Consider the following 24313-nt stretch of genomic DNA (forward strand, 5'->3'; position numbering starts at 1 on the left):
ATTAAAGCCGCAAGCGGCATCCATCGGGTCCGAGCTGCTTGGACCCCGCCACCCGATGTTGCCATGACAACAGGTGGTGTAACGCGTTAAGGACCCAACAAGTATGAATCCTGTCAAGTTTGGTGCAGTTCCCATTTATTCCTGTGGAGATGTAAGCAAACCGTGTTTCATGGCGAGAAGGCGTTTTTCGTCGGTTGCCACGGCAACAGGCTTTCTCCTATTAGAAAGATTTTAATAGCGTTTGGTCCCCAACTTTTCAGCAAGCTTCCCACCAAGTGTGTAGTCAGTTGCACGAATCCCCTCAGAGTAGTTTGTTCAAATGGCAATGAAATCCAAGATGGCGGGCACCCCGTTGCCATGGCAACAGGTGTTTGATTGAATACGTTGCTGGACTTGGGGTGTCACAGGTATGAATACTGTCAAGTTTGGTGCAGATCCCATCTATTTCTATGGAGATATGAGCAAACCGTGTTTCATGGCGAGAAGGCTTTTTCCGTCGGTTGCCACGGTTACAGGCTTTTTCCTATTAGAGAGATTTGAATAGCGTTTGGTCCCCAACTTGTCAGGAACGTTCTCACCAAGTTTGGAGTTGGTGGCCTGAATCCCCTCAGACTAGTTCGTTCAAATGGCAGTGAAATCCAAGATGGCGGGCACCCCGTTGCCATGGCAACAGGTGTTCGATTGAGTTATTTGGTGGACTTGGGGTGTCACCAGTATGAATCCTGTCAAGTTTGGTGCAGATCCCACGTATTTCTAAGGAGATATGAGCAAACCGTGTTTCATGGCGAGAAGGTCATTTTCCGTTGGTTGCCACGGTAACATGCTTTCTGCTATTAGAAAGTTTTGAATATCGTTTGGTCCCCAACTTGTCAGGAAGTTTCCTACCAAGTGTGGAGTCAATCGCACGAATCCCCTCAGACTAGTTCGTTCAATTACGATGTGTGTAAAGTGCAAAAAATGGCTAAAAAATGGCCGCACACGCCAAGATGGCGGGCACCCCGTTGCCATGGCAACATGTCTTCTATTGAGTTTTTTGGTCGACTTGGGGTGTTACACGTGTGTGCCGAGTTTCGTCTTCCTACGTCGAAGTAGACTTTGTTGACCCCATTCATTCAGGGATTTTATTTTTTTCTAGGTGGCGCTGTTGAGCCAATTTTGTAGTGAAGTGTATGCGGAACTTAGAGTATCGAAATTTTCGCCAGGCTTGAGGTGTGTGCAAAGTTTCACAACTTTTCATGGGTGTTTAGGGGGTCAAATTTGAGGTCGAAATGCTTAGAAAAATAATAATAATTAAAGCCGCAAGCGGCATCCATCGGGTCCGAGCGGCCTGGACCCCGCCACCCGATGTTGCCATGACAACAGGTGGTGTAACGCGTTAAGGACCCAACAAGTATGAATCCTGTCAAGTTTGGTGCAGTTCCCACGTATTCCTGTGGAGATATGAGCAAACCCTGTTTCATGGCGAGAAGGTCATTTTCCGTCGGTTGCCACGGTAACACGCTTTCTGCTATTAGAAAGATTTGAATATCGTTTGGTCCCCAACTTGTGAGGAAGCTTCCCACCAAGTTTGGAGTCAGTCGCACGAATCCCCTCAGACTAGTTCGTTCAAATACGATGTGTGTAAAGTGCAAAAAATGGCCAAAAAATGGACGCACACGCCAAGATGGCGGGCACCCCGTTGCCATGACAACAGATGTTTGATTGACTTTTTTGCTCGACTCGGGGTGTTACACGTGTGTGCCAAGTTTCGTGTTCCTGCGTCGAAGTAGACGTTTGTGTCCCCATTATATTGGGGGTAATTTATTTTTTCTAGGTGGCGCTGTTGAGCCATTTTTGCATTGAAGTGTATGCAGTCCATAGAATATTGCAATTTTCGCCGGGCTTGAGGTGTGTGCCAAGTTTCACAACTTTTCATGGGTGTTTAGGGGGTCAAATTAGGGGTCGAAGCGCTTAGGAGGAGAAGTATAATTAAAGCCGCAAGCGGCATCCATCGGGTCCGAGCGGCCTGGACCCCGCCACCCGATGTTGCCATGACAACAGGTGGTGTAACGCGTTAAGGACCCAACAAGTATGAATCCTGTCAAGTTTGGTGCAGTTCCCACGTATTCCTGTGGAGATATGAGCAAACCGTGTTTCATGGCGAGAAGGTCATTTTCCGTCGGTTGCCACGGTAACACGCTTTCTGCTATTAGAAAGATTTGAATATCGTTTGGTCCCCAACTTGTGAGGAAGCTTCCCACCAAGTTTGGAGTCAGTTGCACGAATCCCCTCAGACTAGTTCGTTCAAATACGATGTGTGTAAAGTGCAAAAAATGGCCAAAAAATGGACGCACACGCCAAGATGGCGGGCACCCCGTTGCCATGACAACAGATGTTTGATTGACTTTTTTGCTCGACTCGGGGTGTTACACGTGTGTGCCAAGTTTCGTGTTCCTGCGTCGAAGTAGACGTTTGTGTCCCCATTATATTGGGGGTAATTTATTTTTTCTAGGTGGCGCTGTTGAGCCATTTTTGCATTGAAGTGTATGCAGTCCATAGAATATTGCAATTTTCGCCGGGCTTGAGGTGTGTGCCAAGTTTCACAACTTTTCATGGGTGTTTAGGGGGTCAAATTAGGGGTCGAAGCGCTTAGGAGGAGAAGTATAATAATAAACATAGCAGAAACAATAGGGCCTTGCCATACTTTGTATGGCTCGGACCCTAATTAAAGCCGCAAGCGGCATCCATCGGGTCCGAGCGGCCTGGACCCCGCCACCCGATGTTGCCATGACAACAGGTGGTGTAACGCGTTAAGGACCCAACAAGTATGAATCCTGTCAAGTTTGGTGCAGTTCCCACGTATTCCTGTGGAGATATGAGCAAACCGTGTTTCATGGCGAGAAGGTCATTTTCCGTCGGTTGCCACGGTAACACGCTTTCTGCTATTAGAAAGATTTGAATATCGTTTGGTCCCCAACTTGTGAGGAAGCTTCCCACCAAGTTTGGAGTCAGTTGCACGAATCCCCTCAGACTAGTTCGTTCAAATACGATGTGTGTAAAGTGCAAAAAATGGCCAAAAAATGGACGCACACGCCAAGATGGCGGGCACCCCGTTGCCATGACAACAGATGTTTGATTGACTTTTTTGCTCGACTCGGGGTGTTACACGTGTGTGCCAAGTTTCGTGTTCCTGCGTCGAAGTAGACGTTTGTGTCCCCATTATATTGGGGGTAATTTATTTTTTCTAGGTGGCGCTGTTGAGCCATTTTTGCATTGAAGTGTATGCAGTCCATAGAATATTGCAATTTTCGCCGGGCTTGAGGTGTGTGCCAAGTTTCACAACTTTTCATGGGTGTTTAGGGGGTCAAATTAGGGGTCGAAGCGCTTAGGAGGAGAAGTATAATAATAAACATAGCAGAAACAATAGGGCCTTGCCATACTTTGTATGGCTCGGACCCTAATTAAAGCCGCAAGCGGCATCCATCGGGTCCGAGCTGCCTGGACCCCGCCACCCGATGTCGCCATGACAACAGGTGGTGTAATGCGTTAAGGACCCAACGTGTATGAATCCTGTCAAGTTTGGTGCAGTTCCCATTTATTCCTGTGGAGATATGAGAAAACCGTGTGTCATGGCGAGAAGGTCCTTTTCCGTCGGTTGCCACGGGAACACGCTTTCTCCTATTAGAAAGATTTGAGGAGCGTTTGGTCCCCAACTTGTCAGGAAGCTTTCCACCAAGTTTGGAGTCAGTCGCACGAATCCCCTCAGACTAGTTCGTTGAAATGGCAGTGAAATCCAACATGGCGGCCACCCCGTTGCCATGGCAACAGGTGTTCGATTGACTTCTGTGCTGGACTTGGGGTGTGACACGTATGAATACTGTCACGTTTGGTGGAGATCCCATCTATTTCTATGGAGATATGAGCAAACCGTGTTTCATGGCGAGAAGGCGTTTTTCAATCGGTTGCCACGGTAGCACGCTTTCTGCTATTAGAGAGATTTGAGGAGCGTTTGGTCCCCAACGTGTCAGAAAGCTTCCCACCAAGTTTGGAGTCTGTGGCACGATTCCCCTCAGACTAGTTCGTTCAAATACGATGTGTGTAAAGTGGAAAAAATGGCCAAAAAATGGCCGCACACGCCAAGATGGCGGGCACACCGTTGTCATGGCAACAGGTGTTAGATTGACTTTTTTGCTCAGCTTGGGGTGTTATACGTGTGTGCTGAGTTTCGTGTTCCTACGTCGAAGTAGATTTTCGGGACCCCATTCATTTTGGGAATTTATTTTTTTCTAGGTGGCGCTGTTGAGCCAATTTTGCATTGAAGTCAATGCGGACTTTAGAATATAAAATTTTTCACCGGGCTTGATGTGTGTTCCAAGTTTCACAACTTTTCATGGGTGTTTAGGGGGTCAAATTTGGCCTCGAAATGCTTAGAAGGAGAAGAATAATTAAAGCCGCAAGCGGCATCCATCGGGTCCGAGCGGCCTGGACCCTGCCACCCGTCTCATACACCTGTTCCTAGCATGGTAGGTAACCTGGTAACATGGAAGGTAACATGGCAAAACACCCAGCTGAAAATCTGAAATGTTGATATACTTAGTTAGCATTTTTTGCTACCATGCTAATTCTGCTAGCTAACATGCTATGTTGCCATGACAAGAGGTGGTGCAATGCGTTAGGGACCCAACAAGTATGAATCCTGTCAAGTTTGGTGCAGTTCCCATTTATTCCTGTGGAGATATGAGCAAACCGTGTTTCATGGCGAGAAGGGTTTTTCCGTCGGTTGCCACGGTTACACAGTTTCTCCTATTAGAAAGATTTGAATAGCGTTTGGTCCCCAAGTTGTCATGAACGTTCCCACCAAGTTTGGAGTCAGTTGCACGAATTCCCTCAGAGTAGTTCACTCACATGGCAGTGAAATCCAAGATGGCGGGCACCCCGTTGCCATGGCAACAGCTGTTTGATTGACTTCTTTGCTGGACTTGGGGTGTGACACGTATGAATACTGTGAACTTTGGTGCAGATCCCAAGTATTGCTATGGAGATATGAGCAAACCGTGTTTCATGGCGAGAAGGCTTTTCTGTCGGTTGCCACGGTTACAGGCTTTTTCCTATTAGAAAGATTTGAGGAGCGTTTGGTCCCCAACTTGTCAGGAAGGTCCCCACCAAGTTTGGAGTTGGTTGCACGAGTCCCCTCAGACTAGTTCGTTCAAATGGCAATGAAATCCAAGATGGCGGCCACCCCGTTGCCATGACAACAGGTGTTCGATTGACTTCTTTGCTGGACTTGGGGTGTGACACGTATGAATACTGTGAACTTTGGTGGAGATCCCATGTATTTCTATGGAGATATGAGCAAACCGTGTTTCATGGCGAGAAGGCGTTTTTCGGTCGGTTGCCACGGTAACACGCTTTCTGCTATTAGAGAGATTTGAGGAGCGTTTGGTCCCCAACTTGTCAGGAAGCTTCCCACCAAGTTTGGAGTCAGTCGCACGAATCCCCTCAGACTAGTTCGTTCAAATACGATGTGTGTAAAGTGCAAAAAAGTTCCAAAAAATGGCCGCACACGCCAAGATGGCGGGCACCCCGTTTCCACGGCAACAGGTGTTTCATTGACTTTTTTGCTCGACTCGGGGTGGTACACGTGTGTGCCGAGTTTCGTGTTCCTACGTCGAAGTAAACTTTTGGGACCCCATTCATGTGGAGATTTTTGGTGACTCTAGGTGGCGCTGTTGAGCCAATTTTGCATTGAAGTGTATGCGGACTTTCTAATATCCGAGTTACGCGGGGCTTGACGTGTGTGCCAAGTTTCACAACTTTTCATGGGTGTTTAGGGGGTCAAATTTGTCGTCGAAATGCTTAGAAGGAGGAGAATAATAATTAAAGCCGCAAGCGGCATCCATCGGGTCCGAGCTGCCTGGACCCTGCCACCCGATGTCGCCATGACAACAGGTGGTGTAATGCTTTAAGGACCCAACGTATATGAATCCTGTCAAGTTTGGTGCAGTTCCCATTTATTCGTGTGGCGATATGAGCAAACCGTGTTTCATGGCGAGAAGGTCATATTCCGTCGGTTGCCACGGGAACACGCTTTCTGCTATTAGAAAGATTTGAGGAGCGTTTGGTCCTCAACTTGTCAGGAAGCTTCCCACCAAGTTTGGAGTCTGTCGCACGAATCCCCTCAGACTAGTTCGTTCAAATGGCAGTGAAATCCAAGATGGCGGCCACCCCGTTGCCATGGCAACAGGTGTTCGATTGACTTCTGTGCTGCACTTGGGGTGTGACAGGTATGAATACTCTGAACTTTGGTGCAGATCCCATGCATTTCCATGGAGATATGAGCAAACCGTGTTTCATGGCGAGAAGGTCATTTTCCGTCGGTTGCCACGGTAACACGCTTTCTGCTATTAGAGAGATTTGAGGAGCGTTTGGTCCCCAACTTGTCAGGAAGGTCCCCACCAAGTTTGGAGGCAATCGCACGAATCCCCTCAGACTAGTTCGTTCAAATACGATGTGTGTAAAGTGCAAAAAATGGCAAAAAAATGGCCGCACACACCAAGATGGCGGGTGCCACGTTGCCATGGCGACAGGTGTTACTTTGAGTTTTTTGGTCAACACGGGGTGGTACACGTGTGTGCCGAGTTTCGTCTTCCTACGTTGAAGTAGACTTCCGGGACCCCATTCATGTGGTGATTTTTGGTGACTCTAGGTGGCGCTGTTGAGCCAATTTTGCATTGAATAGTATGCGGACTTTATAATATCCGATTTTCGCCAGGCTTGAGGTGTGTGCCAAGTTTCACAACTTTTCATGGGTGTTTAGGGGGTCATATTTGGGGTCGAAGCGCTTAGAAGGAGTATAATAATAAAAAGCCGCAAGCGGCATCCATCGGGTCCGAGCGGCCTGGACCCCGCCACCCGTGTCCTAAGCCTTTTCCTAGCATGGTAGGTAACCTGGTAACATCATAGTTAACATGGTAAAACACCCAGCTGCAAATCTGAAATGTTGATATACTTAGTTAGCATTTTTTCCTAGCATGCTAATTTTCTAGCTAACATGCTATGTTGCCATGACAACAGGTGTTGTAATGCGTTAGGGACCCAACAAGTATGAATACTGTCAAGTTTGGTGCAGTTCCCAAGTATTGCTATGGAGATATGAGCAAACCGTGTTTCATGGCGAGAAGGCTTTTCCGTCGGTTGCCACGGTTACAGGCTTTTTCCTATTAGAAAGATTTGAGGAGCGTTTGGTCCCCAACTTGTCAGGAAGGTCCCCACCAAGTTTGGAGTCGGTCGCACGAATCCCCTCAGACTAGTTCATTCAAATGGCAATGAAATCCAAGATGGCGGCCACCCCGTTGCCATGACAACAGGTGTTCGATTGACTTCTTTGCTGGACTTGGGGTGTGACACGTATGAATACTGTCAAGTTTGGTGGAGATCCCATCTATTTCTATGGAGATATAAGCAAACCGTGTTTCATGGCGAGAAGGCGTTTTTCGGTCGGTTGCCACGGTAACACGCTTTCTGCTATTAGAGAGATTTGAGGAGCGTTTGGTCCCCAACTTGTCAGGAAGCTTCCCACCAAGTTTGGAGTCAATCGCACGAATCCCCTCAGACTAGTTCGTTCAAATACGATGTGTGTAAAGTGCAAAAAATGGCGAAAAAATGGCCGCACACGCCAAGATGGCGGGCACCCCGTTGCCATGGCGACAGGTGTTACATTGAGGTTTTTGGTCAACACGGGGCGGTACACGTGTGTGCCGAGTTTCGTCTTCCTACGTTGAAGTAGACTTCCTGGGCCCCATTCATGTGGTGATTTTTGGTGACTCTAGGTGGCGCTGTTGAGCCAATTTTGCATTGAATAGTATGCGGACCTTATAATATCCGATTTTCGCCGGGCTTGACGTGTGTGCCAAGTTTCACAACTTTTCATGGGTGTTTAGGGGGTCAAATTTGGCGTCGAAATGCTTAGGAGGAGGAGGAGAAGGAGAATAATAAACATAGCAGAAACAATAGGGCCTTGCCATACTTTGTATGGCTCGGACCCTAATTAAAGCCGCAAGCGGCATCCATCGGGTCCGAGCTGCTTGGACCCCGCCACCCGATGTTGCCATGACAACAGGTGGTGTAACGCGTTAAGGACCCAACAAGTATGAATCCTGTCAAGTTTGGTGCAGTTCCCATTTATTCCTGTGGAGATGTAAGCAAACCGTGTTTCATGGCGAGAAGGCGTTTTTCGTCGGTTGCCACGGCAACAGGCTTTCTCCTATTAGAAAGATTTTAATAGCGTTTGGTCCCCAACTTTTCAGCAAGCTTCCCACCAAGTGTGTAGTCAGTTGCACGAATCCCGTCAGAGTAGTTTGTTCAAATGGCAATGAAATCCAAGATGGCGGGCACCCCGTTGCCATGGCAACAGGTGTTTGATTGAATACGTTGCTGGACTTGGGGTGTCACAGGTATGAATACTGTCAAGTTTGGTGCAGATCCCATCTATTTCTATGGAGATATGAGCAAACCGTGTTTCATGGCGAGAAGGCTTTTTCCGTCGGTTGCCACGGTTACAGGCTTTTTCCTATTAGAGAGATTTGAATAGCGTTTGGTCCCCAACTTGTCAGGAACGTTCTCACCAAGTTTGGAGTTGGTGGCCTGAATCCCCTCAGACTAGTTCGTTCAAATGGCAGTGAAATCCAAGATGGCCGGCACCCCGTTGCCATGGCAACAGGTGTTCGATTGAGTTATTTGGTGGACTTGGGGTGTCACCAGTATGAATCCTGTCAAGTTTGGTGCAGATCCCACGTATTTCTAAGGAGATATGAGCAAACCGTGTTTCATGGCGAGAAGGTCATTTTCCGTTGGTTGCCACGGTAACATGCTTTCTGCTATTAGAAAGTTTTGAATATCGTTTGGTCCCCAACTTGTCAGGAAGTTTCCTACCAAGTGTGGAGTCAATCGCACGAATCCCCTCAGACTAGTTCGTTCAATTACGATGTGTGTAAAGTGCAAAAAATGGCTAAAAAATGGCCGCACACGCCAAGATGGCGGGCACCCCGTTGCCATGGCAACATGTCTTCTATTGAGTTTTTTGGTCGACTTGGGGTGTTACACGTGTGTGCCGAGTTTCGTCTTCCTACGTCGAAGTAGACTTTGTTGACCCCATTCATTCAGGGATTTTATTTTTTTCTAGGTGGCGCTGTTGAGCCAATTTTGTAGTGAAGTGTATGCGGAACTTAGAGTATCGAAATTTTCGCCAGGCTTGAGGTGTGTGCAAAGTTTCACAACTTTTCATGGGTGTTTAGGGGGTCAAATTTGAGGTCGAAATGCTTAGAAAAATAATAATAATTAAAGCCGCAAGCGGCATCCATCGGGTCCGAGCGGCCTGGACCCCGCCACCCGTGTCATACACCTTTTCCTAGCATGGTAGGTAACCTGGTCACATCATATTTAACATGGTAAAACACCCAGCTGAAAATCTGAAATGTTGATATACTTAGTTAGCATTTTTTGCTTGCATGCTAATTCTGCTAGCTAACATGCTATGTTGCCATGAGAACAGGTGGTGCAATGCGTTAGGGACCCAACAAGTATGAATCCTGTCAAGTTTGGTGCAGATCCCATCTATTTCTGTGGAAATATGAGCAAACCGTCTTTCATGGCGAGAAGGCTTTTTCCGTCGGTTGCCACGGTTACACGCTTTCTCCTATTAGAAAGATTTGAATAGCGTTTGGTCCCCAACTTGTCATGAACGTTCCCACCAAGTTTGGAGTCGGTGGCACGAATCTCCTCAGACTAGTTCACTCACATGGCAGTGAAATCCAAGATGGCGGGCACCCCGTTGCCATGGCAACAGGTGTTTGATTGACTTCTTTGCTGGACTTGGGGTGTCACACGTATGAATACTGTCAAGTTTGGTGCAGATCCCAGGTATTTATATGGAGATATGAGCAAACCGTGTTTCATGGCGAGAAGGTCATTTTCCGTCGGTTGCCACGGTAACACGCTTTCTGCTATTAGAAAGATTTGAATATCGTTTGGTCCCCAACTTGTGAGGAAGCTTCCCACCAAGTTTGGAGTCAGTCGCACGAATCCCCTCAGACTAGTTCGTTCAAATACGATGTGTGTAAAGTGCAAAAAATGGCCAAAAAATGGAGGCACACGCCAAGATGGCGGGCACCCCGTTGCCATGACAACAGATGTTTGATTGACTTTTTTGCTCGACTCGGGGTGTTACACGTGTGTGCCAAGTTTCGTGTTCCTGCGTCGAAGTAGACGTTTGTGTCCCCATTATATTGGGGGTAATTTATTTTTTCTAGGTGGCGCTGTTGAGCCATTTTTGCATTGAAGTGTATGCAGTCCATAGAATATTGCAATTTTCGCCGGGCTTGAGGTGTGTGCCAAGTTTCACAACTTTTCATGGGTGTTTAGGGGGTCAAATTAGGGGTCGAAGCGCTTAGGAGGAGAAGTATAATAATAAACATAGCAGAAACAATAGGGCCTTGCCATACTTTGTATGGCTCGGACCCTAATTAAAGCCGCAAGCGGCATCCATCGGGTCCGAGCGGCCTGGACCCCGCCACCCGATGTTGCCATGACAACAGGTGGTGTAACGCGTTAAGGACCCAACAAGTATGAATCCTGTCAAGTTTGGTGCAGTTCCCACGTATTCCTGTGGAGATATGAGCAAACCCTGTTTCATGGCGAGAAGGTCATTTTCCGTCGGTTGCCACGGTAACACGCTTTCTGCTATTAGAAAGATTTGAATATCGTTTGGTCCCCAACTTGTGAGGAAGCTTCCCACCAAGTTTGGAGTCAGTCGCACGAATCCCCTCAGAGTAGTTTGTTCAAATGGCAATGAAATCCAAGATGGCGGGCACACCGTTGCCATGGCAACAGGTGTTTGATTGAATACGTTGCTGGACTTGGGGTGTCACAGGTATGAATACTGTCAAGTTTGGTGCAGATCCCATCTATTTCTATGGAGATATGAGCAAACCGTGTTTCATGGCGAGAAGGTCATTTTCCATCGGTTGCCACGGTAACATGCTTTCTGCTATTAGATAGATTTGAATAGCGTTTGGTCCCCAACTTGTCAGGAAGGTTCCCACCAAGTTTGGAGTCAGTCGCACGAGTCCCCTCCGACTAGTTCGTTCAAATGGCAATGAAAACCAAGATGGCGGGCACGCCGTTGCCATGGCAACAGGTGTTTGATTGACTTCTTTGCTGGACTTGGGGTGTCACAGGTATGAGTACTGTGAAGTTTGGTGCAGCTCCCATATATTTCTATAGAGATATGAGCAAACCGTGTTTCATGGCGAGAAGGTCATTTTCCGTGGGTTGCCATGGCAACACGTGGTGTAATGCATTAAGGATCCAACCTGTATGAATCCTGTCAAGTTTGGTGCAGTTCCCATGTATTCCTATGGAGATGTGAGCAAACCGTGTTTCATGGCGAGAAGGTCATTTTCCGTCGGTTGCCATGGCAACAGGTGTTTAATGGACTTCTTTGCTGGACTTGGGGTGTTACACATATGAATCCTGTGAACTTTGGTGAAGATCCCATCTCTTTCTATGGAGATATGAGCAAACCGTGTTTCTTGGCGAGGTCATTTTCCGTCGGTTGCCACGGTAACACGCTTTCTGCTATTAGAAAGATGTGAGGAGCGTTTGGTCCCCAACTTGTCAGGAAGGTCCCCACCGAGTTTGGAGTCGGTCGGACCATTCCCCTCAGACTAGTTCGTTCAAATGGCAATGAGATCCAAGATGGCGGCCACCCCGTTGCCATGGCAACAGGTGTTTGATTGACTTCTTTGCTGGACTTGGGGTGTCACACGTATGAATACTGTGAAGTTTCGTGGAGATCCCATGTATTTCTGTGGAGATATGAGCAAACCGTGTTTCATGGCGAGAAGGCGTTTTTCCGTCTGTTGCCACGGTAACATGCTTTCTGCTATTAGAAAGATTTGAATAGCGGTTTGTCCCCAACTTGTCAGGAAGCTTCCCACCAAGTTTGGAGTCAGTCGCACGAATCCCCTCAGACTAGTTTGTTCAAATACGATGTGTGTAAAGTGCAAAAAATGGCTAAAAAATGGCCGCACACGCCAAGATGGCGGGCACCCCGTTGCCATGGCGACAGGTGTTACATTGAGTTTTCTGGTCAACACGGGGTGGTACACATGTGTGCCGAGTTTCGTCTTCCTACGTTGAAGTAGACTTCCTGGGCCCCATTCATGTGGTGTTTTTTGGTGACTCTAGGTGGCGCTGTTGAGCCAATTTTGCATTGAATAGTATGCGGACCTTATAATATCCGATTTTCGCCGGGCTTGACGTGTGTGCCAAGTTTCACAAGTTTTCATGGGTGTTTAGGGGGTCAAATTTGGCGTCGAAATGCTTAGGAGGAGAAACATTTCAACCACAATAGGGCCTTGCCATACTTTGTATGGCTCGGACCCTAATAAACATTTCAACCACAATAGGGTCCTTCCATACTTCGTATGGCTCGGACCCTAATAATAAACATAGCAGAAACAATAGGGCCTTGCCATACTTTGTATGGCTCGGACCCTAATAAACATTTCAACCACAATAGGGTCCTTCCATACTTCGTATGGCTCGGACCCTAATAAACATTTCAACTACAATAGGGCCCCGCCATACTTCGTATGGCTCGGACCCTAATAAACATTTCAACTACAATAGGGCCCCGCCATACTTCGTATGGCTCGGACCCTAACAAGAAGCCAAACCCAGGAAGCAGAGGATGATGAAGGTGCTGATGAAGATGTGGAGGAAGATCAGAGTCAGAGGAGACTCTGTAGAAGGACAGAGTTCCAGCAGGACGCTCCACATACGCTGCTACTGCTGGAGACGGAGGAGGAGGACATGCTGTTCATCTGTTATTGTGAGAGACAGCGTAACCATGATGATGAGAGCAGCTCAGACTCCATGAGGATTCATTTCCTCCCAACACGCCGTCTTTACTGGTTCCTCTCCTTCTGGTTCCTCTGGAACTCACTGAGAAACGTCTCCTCTCCACTAACATCCCAGTAACAGCGAGCAGTCAGAACATTTCCACACAGAACCTGAAGAGGGCGCCATCACATCTGTCTGGATGATCAGGACATGACTGAGGGACGTCCACTAATGGAAACTTCCTGTTGTTGTCAGACAGGTGGAGCTTCCTGTTCACCGTGTTTGCTTCCATTGACTTTCCAGGAATCTGATGGAGAGAACAGAACCAATCCAGATTCAGGTGTTGATCTATTGACACTTTGATGCTGACTTTGAAAGTGATGAATGCAATGAAAACACACACACACACTTTCTCAGACCTGGTCTCAGCCATCGCTCTCCAATAGGCTCCACTCTGAAAGGAGGAGGGGGGTCAGGTTTGGCTTCTGTCTCCATCTAATCCCTTCTCCTCTACATCTGACTGTTTTTAAGCAGCTTCATCAAACATGAGGGAAATGAATGAAATGTCTGAGCTGCTTGTGTGTGAGAAGCTTTCACCCCCAGCCTCTAAGAGACCAATCACCACTTTGACCTGCTTCTACTTTAATATGAGACTCCTCAGTGAGGACATGATGGAGGAGATGAAAAGATGCTGCTGACAGGAGGAAACTAGACAGGTGAGGTAGAAGTGGACAGACAGGTATGAGGAGCTGTATAGGCCATAATTCATCCTCACACACACACAGTTTTATTCACACATACACACATTTTCTCTCTCACATACTGTACATATATTCTTACTCTCACATGCTCACATTTTCTTTCCCTCTTTCATTTATTTTCTCTAATTCAGTGGACGTAGTTAATACGGTAATATCTGCATGTAAGAATAGAACATGTATGTAGAAGAAGAGTGTGTGTGTGTGTGTGAGGAAAGATTTGGTGGAAACAGAAGGAGTTTGGTGGAAAAGGCAGGCAGTTTATGCTGCGCTGTGATTGGCTGAGAAGCAGGTGCAGGTCGTCTCTAGTTCCCGCCTGACATGGATGGAAGAAATGAGATGCAGTGGTTTCAGAAATCTTTCATCATGACATGGTTGTGTTGGTCTCTTGAGCAGCAGAGGACGGTTCATCCGTCCCTAATAAAACTCAGACCGGGTCCAGCATCAGATGAGAGAACTCTTCAGACCTAAAGCCTCAGCTACGGTGGCCCAGAGGTGTCACAGCAAATAAAAGCCGCAACACAACAAAATAAGTCACAACACTACAAAATAAACCGCAACACAACACAATAAACCACAACACTACAAAATAAACCGCAACACAACACAATTAGGCACAACACTACAAAATAAACCGCAACACAACACAATAAACCACAACACTACAAAATAAACCGCAACACAACACAATTAGGCACAACACTACAAAATAAACCGCAACACAACACAATTAGGCACAACACTACAAAATAAACCGCAACACAACACAATAAGCCACAACACTACAAAATAAACCGCAACACAACACAATAAACCACAAGGGAAGTTGTCTTTTTTTTTTTTTTTTTTTTTTTAAGATTTTACCACCGGAAGTTAGCTACACCAAGTTTCAGTCCAAACAGATGGGAAGTTGGAGATTTTAGGAAGCAGCCGGAGAAGTAAGTAAAATACTGTTTGTTAATAACGTTTATTAATTTCGGCATGCGCTTTTATGAATGCTTTTAACTTTTTATGTGTAGATTAAGAGTCATTGCATGTTCGATATGCACACGGACGAGGTACAGTCCGTTGCGACAAAGCAAAGCTGCAAGACAGTGCTGGGGGCTCGCATCAGTCTGCATAAATACATATTTCTCTCTCTCTCTTTTTGGTGTGTTTTTGTTTTAAATATTTTTTTCACGTTAACGTGCTTTATAAATAGACAAACACCAAACGGAAAGGCACTGCAGCTGTACTTTATTAAATGTAATTGTTAGTAACTTAAACCTCTGTTTCTCTCCCTCTTTTACCAGATCATGTTTTGTCCATATTGTGGAATAAATCTACAGATTGTCCCGCTATACTGTGCCTCATGCGGCAGGAGTATTCAGTTTTTGAGAAGTCTTCAATCGGAAGGTATAGTTTTGTAATTTTCTTAAAGATTATGGATTTCTGTATTGTACTGTAAATGATTAGGTTTATGAGCTAAGCATGGTGGTGAAACTCAAAATAAAGTCTAAAATCTCATTTCATTTTGCAAGGGTTATTCTGGTAACTAGTGCATTTCACTAGAGTTAACAGGTTAACACTAAAACAACAAAAAATCTAAACGAGACATTAGCTTTTCAGTTTCTCATTTTGTTCATTAATCAGTCATGTAAAAGTGTGTAAATGGTAGTGTACTTTTTCCTTTTAACTGTTTTCACATATTTATCCTTCAGGTCCTGAAGCAACCATGGTGGATGAACTTATTCACAAGTATTTCGCAGAGGGCCATACCTCTGAAATAATATTGGACTTACTGGCAACCAAGCACAACATTTCAATGAGTCTCAGCACTTTAAAAAGAAGACTACGAGATGCAGACCTGACTAAGAGAACTAACTATACTCCTATTGCTACTGTACGGGAAGCCATTTCTGAGGAGCTTCAGGGATCAGGCAGGCTTTTAGGATACAGAGCAATGTGGCAGATTCTCAAACAAAAGTACTCATTAACAGTGAGAAGATGTGATGTGATGAACCTAATGAGAGAACTTGACCCATCTGGGATAGAGAACCGTTCTCAGAGAAGATTTGTCCGAAGAACGTACCACTCAACGGGACCAAATGAAGTCTGGCATGTTGATGGATATGACAAACTCAAACCCTTTGGAATTGCCATAAGTGGCTGTATTGATGGCTTCTCCAGAAAAATTATGTGGCTTGCATGTGGAAAGTCCAACAATGACCCAAGTGTCATTGCTCAAAATTATATTAAATGTGTAGCTGAATTTGGAGTTTTCCCAATGCGCCTCTGCACGGACTGTGGCACAGAAAATGGACTTATGGCAGCACTCCATTGTTCTTTGAGATCAGAGCAGAGCGATGAACTTGCAGGAACCAGAAGTCACATGTATGGCACTTCAACATCAAACCAGCGCATTGAAAGCTGGTGGTCATACTTTCGTAAACAAAGGTTTTTATCCCAAATATTTATATGTATCACACCATATTTTTGTATTTACTGTATGTGATTGATTCAAAAAGCAGCCAAGCCAAACTGAGCACGTCTTCAACACAGTTTACTTTCTAGTTTGAGACTGTTAATGGTTTTTACATGACAAACTCTACTTCTTAAAACACAACGGGTCACATGACAGACATTGTTGAGCCTTTTATTGGAGAAGGGTATTACTTTTATTATATTTCCTTATAATACAATTTGTGTTCCCAGGATACAATTTTGGATAGATCTGTTTGGTGACTTGAGGGAGAGGCATCTGTTCAATGGCAGCTATGAACACACAAGGTTGCTGCGACACTGCTTTCTGGATGTGCTACAGAAAGAACTGGATGAATACAAGCACCACTGGAACACTCACATTATTCGTCCTGTTCGGCAGTCAAATTGCCCATCTGGAAGACCAGAGGCAATGTACTTTTTGCCTCACAGGTGTGTATTGCAAACACGTAAAACAAGTACAATTGGATAACCTCATATTACATCTACATCATGCATTCATGGAAAAAACACTGATAGTGCAGTTGCATAAATTTAACATGTTTGAAATGGTAAAAGTTTGGAATAATGCATTAACAGCTTTAGACTATCAGTTTTTTTCTAAGATTTGATGGTGTATTTTAACCTTTATTATGTAGTCTTGTGGGGTTTCTGCATTTGTTTTTTAATATTAAGACATTTTGGCAAATTGTGGACTTGTCAATGAAAAAAAAAAGCATTCCATTTTAAACTTTTATTGGGATGGAGTGAAAAAACAAAGCTTGAAATTTAAGTAAAAACAAACCACTGTCAGTGTGATGTTTATCTTGCATATTTTCCCCCTGTATTCGTTACCAGATTCAATGGGATGAACTGTGGATTCCCAGCATCCCCACAAACTGTGAGCCAGCTTGAAAGACATGTGCCAGCACCAGCAGCGCCCGATGGGGACAGTGACCAGCATGACTTTGAAGAACTGCAAAGACAGAGTGGTTTGGCACCACCTCTTCAGTGGCAGCCTGCTGTAGAGAACTACATCACCCTGAAAAACATGACTGACATTTAATCTTAATTTCACATTCAGACTAATTCAGCTACCAAATGGAGAGAACATTATATTTCCAGACATAACCCTTTGACATATAGGAAAACTACAACTTTTAGAAACAGCTGACAGAACAAAATGAAGGAAAACAAAGTTTTGATCTTTTGACAAAATAAGAGTCTATAGCTGAGAATTTCACTTTTCTGTCCTGAACACAGAACCTTTTTTTTTTGGTACATTTACATAGTTCAGACTGTTTAAAAACAGCCAAAGCCAGGGGAATTCTTAATCCCAAAGTTCATGTTGGCTTTGAAGGTGTTGTAGTTATCCAAGAGAGGCAGCTTTAAAGTGTTGGCACATGTATTTGCCATGGGGAACTTGGAAGTGGTAAGGAATTGAAGGCGTGGCTGAGGATTCATGCCAGCAGGAGGTATGCATGGCACACCTGTGGCAAACATGAAGATCTCCTCCAGAGTCACTGCACTGTCATTGTCTAAAATTAGAAAGCATTTGAACATATTTACTCAATTGTAATTTGGGGGGATTACATCACTGAAAATTATATTAACTAACCTTCGCAGTCAAGAAGGTAATCTGCCCAGAAACTTCTTGCTTTGTTCTCCAGGACCCTCATGTTGCTTCCCACAGGACTGAGGTGGGGTTGGAATAGGTTTTCCATGTCTGTCGCAGTTAATTTGTGATTTGAATGACAGAGAACAGGAGTTAGGACAGCAGGATGCTGCTGCAGTGCTGTTAGAAACTTCAGACTGGCAAGTCCATCTTCAAATCTGCCTTCATCATCAGAGAACTTCACAAGGAGATCGTTTGTTTCAGCAAATGTTCCTCTTCTGAACCCTCTCACAGCTCCATCCCAGATGTCAGATCGGCAGATGTTAAATCTGTTGACAGCGCCGCGATCGATCTGGAGTGCCAGGTTTGCGATGACCTCTGACACAGAAGGCTGTTCCACCCTACCGACAGATCATGACCATGTTAGTTCTTTAACTTATCGAGCTATGTGATGGCATACATCTAACCAGAAAGAAACAACACCTTCAAAAAATACCCATGGTCTTACTCTGCATCATTTTGAACGTTACTACTCTCCTTATCACTGCCAGAGTCCCCCTGTTCCTCTTCTACAAGAGGTGCATAGAGTTGTGTGTATTTCCTGAGAAATGGTATACAAATATTTATAAATTGTTGATATTTCCAAATTAACATTACTCTTGAACTTTGCAGAGTAAGAAAAATACCTATAGCATGGAGTTTCCAGTGCAGATGTTGATGTTCCTGGGCCCTCTTCTGAGTCAGAAAGTAAAATCTGTGTCAGAAATCATGAAAAACAGATTGGTGAATCGTGGTACTGAAATATAAAGATTTAAAATATCCTATCTAGAAACAGATACGCATGTAAGGAAAGATGATGTGGATCTCAAAGTCATTGTGAAACACTGATTAAGCAAATTGTAGAACAAGTGTATGACAATATTTTTTTAAGAAAACTACATGTGAAGAATAAACATTCAAATTAGGGAGCCACATATTACCGTATCAGAGCCAATGTGCGATTCTCCGTCATTGCTGGTACTGTTCAAGGCAGGATCCCAAAGCTGGAAATGCATACATATCCAGTATACTGTACATCAATGTAACATTTAGGTTTGGTTTACAAAATTATTTTATGTTATGTTAATTATAATCAATGTTAGAATGATATAACATCTCTGCAGGACAATATATCTAAGTGGTATTTTGGCATTTAAAATATGTCATGCATCCTGTTATTTAAAAACTACAGTAGGTTAAGTGTAATTTTTGTGGCTTTGTTCAGTCTTTAGGCATAACCTATAGTACAGATCTGCATAATAGCAAATGTTACATTCACCAGTGTATCAGCTGAATTGAATTCTGCAGCACTTCTGCTTGTAATGATCACTTCTGAGTCAGATGTGTCGGAGCCTGAGGTGGATCGAGCTGTGAAATACAAGACCAGACATAAGATTTAAACTTAAATATTTTGACTTCAAATTTTACAGATAGTAAATCAGTTGAAGACAGTTCTTGTTTGTTTGGTTAGTACTTTCATTTACTTACAATAATTTTGGAAATCGGCAGCTGTACATATGTACACTGTGATGCGTTGGTATGTCTTTCCCACTGCGTCTTTGTACTGTTTCAGAGTGAATGGTGTTTCTGTTCCTGGTATGTTAATTATCCTTGTACCATCAGGGTAAAGTAGGAAGTAAGGTCCGCCTTGCAAATTGCTGTTGAAGTCCTTCAATTTTTGTACAGCTGCTATTTGCAAGTGCTCAGCATCCAGCTCTGGATTCACTACGAGTGGTAGAGCTGTTCCTCTTACAGGTTTTAGTGCTCCATCTTTCAGTTGCATCAGGGCAACTGAAATCTACAGATAAACAGATATTAAGGGTATTTGTAATCATATTCCTTGAGGCAGTACAAATACACAAAAAACAGGAAAAAGAAAAATCATTAACGCTGGCAAAAATTACCTTCACACTGCTCTCTTTCAGAGGTCTTTTTTTCTTTTTGAAGAATGACTGCCTCTCCTTCTCTTTTAAACTGCGGAACTTGTGGAATGACTCCACTGCACACTTTACTGTGCTACCTGGTTCAAAATGCAATCAGATCTTATTAAGAGAATAAGTGAAATATGAGAATATGTCTCTGATCATCTTGTTCAGACATGTTTTATAATTATACTGTACAGTACAGTGTCACTCCAATTTAAATAAAATGTTTTTTTAAGATACTACCTTCAGATGTTCCAGTCTTATCATGAGTCAAGAATTTGATATCCTTGCCACATGAACTGCAAAATGGAGTTAGTGACTCCAAGCTGAATCCACAAAAAGGGCAATACATTTTCCTCTGCAAGAAAAAAATATTCAGTATTATTGGGCAATTCCTCAGACAAGTAAACTTTTATAGATGTAGTTTGGCATCAATGTAATCACATGCAACAGTTCTACAGGCAAACCATGAGATGTAAAATAAATAAATACAAATAATAATTATGTTCATGCCATATGCTAAAAAGGTGAGTTCACTGCTTTTTGGGGCGATTTTGACCACATTAGACCAGGTCTTGCTTAAAAACAAGATCTAGACTTCAAACCTGGGCTGAAAGCATTTAGATTCATTATAATAGGTTCATATATATATAAATGCTTTTTGTGTGAAAATGCAAAAATGGCTCATTTCGTGGATTTTAATGGTGGTTTTGTGAAACATTTTTTCTAAGTAAATTAATAAATAAATTAACAATGGTCATTTGTTGGATCCATTTACAGTTTTTCTCTATTGCCAAAACACAAAACCCAGTACTCTAAACCAAATGACCAGTTGCCTAAACACATTTAGTAAAACTCCCCCCCTTTTGCCACAACCACAAACACAATTCACCTGTAGACACTGTTCACAAAACCCATCCCCTTTTTCTCAAAACTCAAAACAAAATTTGCCGTGCTAAAACACATTTTGCATATAACTCTGCTCCAATATGCATTGTGAAGCTCATGTGATGCAAAATGCTACCCACAATCAGCAAAACTTGAACACAATGAACATACCTGGTGTCAATCAGTAAACACAACGACTCATAATTGAAAACACCTATTGCAAATGATGTGACCACACCTATATAAGTCAGTGCAGTTTGCTGAAAGTTCAAAAACAAAAATGGATGATGAAGACAGAAGAAGAGGAGTTTGTGTCAGAGGAGGGAGAGGAGTTTGTGTCAGAGGAGGCAGAGGAGTTCGTGTCAGAGGAGGCAGAGGAGCGGGCCGAGGAGGGAGAGGAGCAGGTCAAGGAGGGAGAGGAGCAGGTCAAGGAGGGAGAGGAGCGGGCCGAGGAGTGGGCCAAAGAGGGCGAGAAGCAGTCCAAAGAGGAGCAGGCCAAGGAGCGAGAGGAGAAGGAGGGCAAGCAAGACAACGCATTTTCATTACAGATGAAATGAGAGCAACAGTCATTGTCCACGGCATGACAATGACCGAAGCGGGACAACGAGTCCAACCAAAACATCACTCTCTGCGCTGCCATGAGTTCTAGAGGGCTTCTCCACCGGCATGCTGAACTTGGTGCCTACAACACTGAGCGTCTCCTCACCTTCCTAGGAGAGCTCAGAGATGTTTTGCATGACAATGACCACCTGAATGCTCGGCCAGCAGATCACCACGACCAGCAGATTCCTGGACCGGCTGATCTTCCCATATACGTCATCCTCTGGGACAATGTTAGCTCCCATCGCAGCATCCAGGTCAGAGAGTGGTTTAACATCAATCAGCAATTCATTAATGTGTGTCTGCCACCCTACTCTCCGTTCCTAAACCCAATAGAGGAGTTCTTCTCAGCATGGCGGTGGAAGGTCTATGACCGCCAACCTTACACTAGAGAGAACCTTCTCAGGGCTATGGACCTGGCCTGTGATGATGTGGCTGTGGAGGCGTTCCAAGGCTGGGTGCGGCATGCCAGGGCATTCTTCCCACGTTGTTTGGCTATGGACAATATTGCCTGTGACGTTGATGAGGTCCTGTGGCCCGACCCAGCCCGACGACGTGATGCCTCTCCATGATTTCGGTGTCAACATACAACATACTGTGTCAATTTTCAACGTACTGTAATAAAAGAAATCGCACCCTGAACATTGTGTTCTCAATTGTTACTGTACAGTATCTATTGTGTGTAATGGATCCTCCATGGAGTTTAGTACTCATTTTTGCATTGAGTTGTGATATTACTGCATTTTCTGCATTATGTAACTATTCCCATGAAATGCACAAATCTATAGAAAATGCCCAAAACATATTTGAGAATAAATAAGGGTTGCTCAAATGCATCCTGGCAGTTGTGAAACTGTAAAAAGAACAGTCTCACACTGTGAAAATTGTGCTTTCAATTTTTTTGGTAATGTGGTTAATGATGCTCAGTAGTGTTTACATTTTTGCAGGCCTTGAGTGGTATTTTGGTGTCAGAGTTTGCTTTTGAGCATATGAGCAACTGTTTTGGTGTGATGGGTTGGTTTTGAAAAGAAACTGTGAGGTTTAGTGTACGTAGCTTTAGAAAAGTGTTTTGTGTTTAGAGTTTTGTGAAAAGTGAGGGCAGTATCGTGAAATGTGTTTAAGCAATAGAGAAAAACTGTAATATCTAACCCAGATAAGCCTTTGTCCTGCTGAAAAACTACCAGACCTACACGGCAATCACTAACCTCGGACCTCCTGAGCCACTGCCCTCCAAATTTTACATATTTCCCTGTTGCCTGACACACACCCGATTCAAATCATTGCATCATTAAGAGGCTCGTGCAGAACTTCAAAAGCTGCTGGAGATCCATCTCATTTTGATCATTTGTATTGCAACCAGGAAATCACTAAAACCTGCAGGATACTGGCTCAAGAGATCCGTAGTTTGGGATCCCCTCTATGTCGACAGTTCACATTACTACCTCGAACAATGACTCTTAATTTACACATAAAAAGTTAAAAGCATTCATAAAAGCGCATGCCGAAATTAATAAACGTTATTAACAAACAGTATTTTACTTACTTCTCCGGCTGCTTCCTAAAATCTCCAACTTCCCATCTGTTTGGACTGAAACTTGGTGTAGCTAACTTCCGGTGGTAAAATCTTAAAAAAAAAAAAAAAAAAAAAAAGACAACTTCCGTTGTGGCTTATTGTGTTGTGTTGCGGTTTATTTTGTAGTGTTGTGGTTGTGTTGTGTTGCGGTTTATTTTGTTGTGTTGTGGCTTATTGTGTTGTGTTGCGGTTTATTTTGTAGTGTTGTGCCTAATTGTGTTGTGTTGCGGTTTATTTTGTAGTGTTGTGGTTTATTGTGTTGTGTTGCGGTTTATTTTGTAGTGTTGTGGTTTATTGTGTTGTGTTGCGGTTTATTTTGTAGTGTTGTGGTTTATTGTGTTGTGTTGCGGTTTATTTTGTAGTGATGTGACTTATTTTGTTGTGTTGCGGCTTTTATTTGCTGTGACACCTCTGGGCCACCGTACTCAGCAGTCCAGGCATGTACTCAAGACCTGGACCGGAGGGTCACCACGGTCTTTAAGACACAAGACTCACAAACACTTTGGCAGCTGGACGTCCCGACCGAGGAAAAGGTGAAAATAAAATGTGAATAGAATCTCCAAGTGTTAGTTCCAGTGGACTAAGTCCGTCCTGTAGTGTGTGTTTGCTCATGTAGCTGCAGGCTGTGCTGCTGCTCCCATTAAAGAGAAACACACTTCTGAGAGTCATAGAAGCATCAGCAGTGGCAGCTGGGGAATAACGTGTTGTATGACATGTTGTCAGAGGACAGAAAGTCTTTCTTTGCTGGAGGCTGCGTTCACACCTAATAACCTGCAGACTCTAGACCCGGTCCAGTTGGGGGTCTGCTCCATTCTTCCTGCCCCAGTTAATGGGACTATTTTATTAACACACTCTCCTCACCAGAGCAGCTGTTACAGTCGTCTTTCCACCACTTATCTGGATCACACATTACATAATTAGTTTATTCACAAGCTGATGGGATAAAAATAAAGCTGGTAAAATGAAGCTGCTCTTTTATTTTTAGTCTTTTAGTAAAACACAAAGAAAAGTGACTTTTCTTTTAGGCTGAGTTTTATCAAACATGTTTCTGTCAGTTCAGATAAAGAGTTCTGGAAACTGCTTCCATCAGTCCAGTCACATCACTGTTGGAGCTTAGTGTGTGTTTAACACAACTAGCGGCCGTTTGCTCTGTCCGTAACCACGGCAACATGAGGACGTCTCAAAGTATTTACACTGGCTAGAGTTTGATTTAGTTAGTGAAGGTTTGCATGATTCATTTAACATTTAACAACTGTGGGAACTTTCTACAAACATCAAATATTAACTATAAAATGAATGTGTTCTATTTTCAGGCTAAAATCAGGATCATGATACTGGAAACAAGGACGTCGTCCTTCTTCTGGGACATCCAGCTGTTCTCTCATCAAACGTGGCACAAAGTAGAAGCTGCTGAACGAGGGCATGAACTGAACGGATCTGAATTCCAGAAATCTGGGACCAACGGAGTTCCTGAACCAATAAGAGACGCCTTTGGAGGGAAGCTGTCAGCTGATGTCAGGTCTGCACTTATATGTCATTGTTCTTTCTATCAACGTGTAAACGTGCTGTACTG

The 24313-nt window shown here is 44.1% G+C and overlaps 1 protein-coding gene and 1 long non-coding RNA gene across 2 annotated transcripts; one reads left to right on the plus strand and one right to left on the minus strand.

Annotated features, from left to right (window-relative positions):
- The first annotated feature begins 14982 nt into the window (after window positions 1–14982).
- LOC121654328 lies at window positions 14983–17293 on the plus strand. Its single transcript, XM_042008419.1, has 4 exons — window positions 14983–15035; window positions 15341–16076; window positions 16335–16553; window positions 16959–17293. The coding sequence occupies exons 2-4, from the start codon at window positions 15355–15357 to the stop codon at window positions 17164–17166; spliced, it is 1149 nt and encodes a 382-aa protein (XP_041864353.1). The 5' UTR covers window positions 14983–15035; window positions 15341–15354; the 3' UTR covers window positions 17167–17293.
- Window positions 17294–18272: 979 nt separating this feature from the next.
- On the minus strand, window positions 18273–19285 carry LOC121655620. The gene is made up of 5 exons (XR_006013254.1): window positions 19243–19285; window positions 19034–19122; window positions 18696–18758; window positions 18402–18469; window positions 18273–18316 (listed from the first exon to the last, which is right to left on the minus strand). It is a non-coding gene; the product is annotated as an uncharacterized LOC121655620 (long non-coding RNA).
- Between the last annotated feature and the right edge of the window lie 5028 nt (window positions 19286–24313).

The sequence above is a fragment of the Melanotaenia boesemani genome, chromosome 2 (assembly GCF_017639745.1).
Source record: "Melanotaenia boesemani isolate fMelBoe1 chromosome 2, fMelBoe1.pri, whole genome shotgun sequence".
Taxonomy (NCBI): domain Eukaryota; kingdom Metazoa; phylum Chordata; class Actinopteri; order Atheriniformes; family Melanotaeniidae; genus Melanotaenia; species Melanotaenia boesemani.

Bases quoted from the DNA above. Each gene is read 5' to 3' on its own strand.
- LOC121654328 (XM_042008419.1), top strand. From the start codon at position 15,355: ATGGTGGATGAACTTATTCACAAGTATTTCGCAGAGGGCCATACCTCT. The intron at 16,077-16,334 runs GTTTTTATCCCA...TTGTGTTCCCAG, and splicing joins TCATACTTTCGTAAACAAAG to GATACAATTTTGGATAGATC. The intron at 16,554-16,958 runs GTGTGTATTGCA...ATTCGTTACCAG, and splicing joins ATGTACTTTTTGCCTCACAG to ATTCAATGGGATGAACTGTG.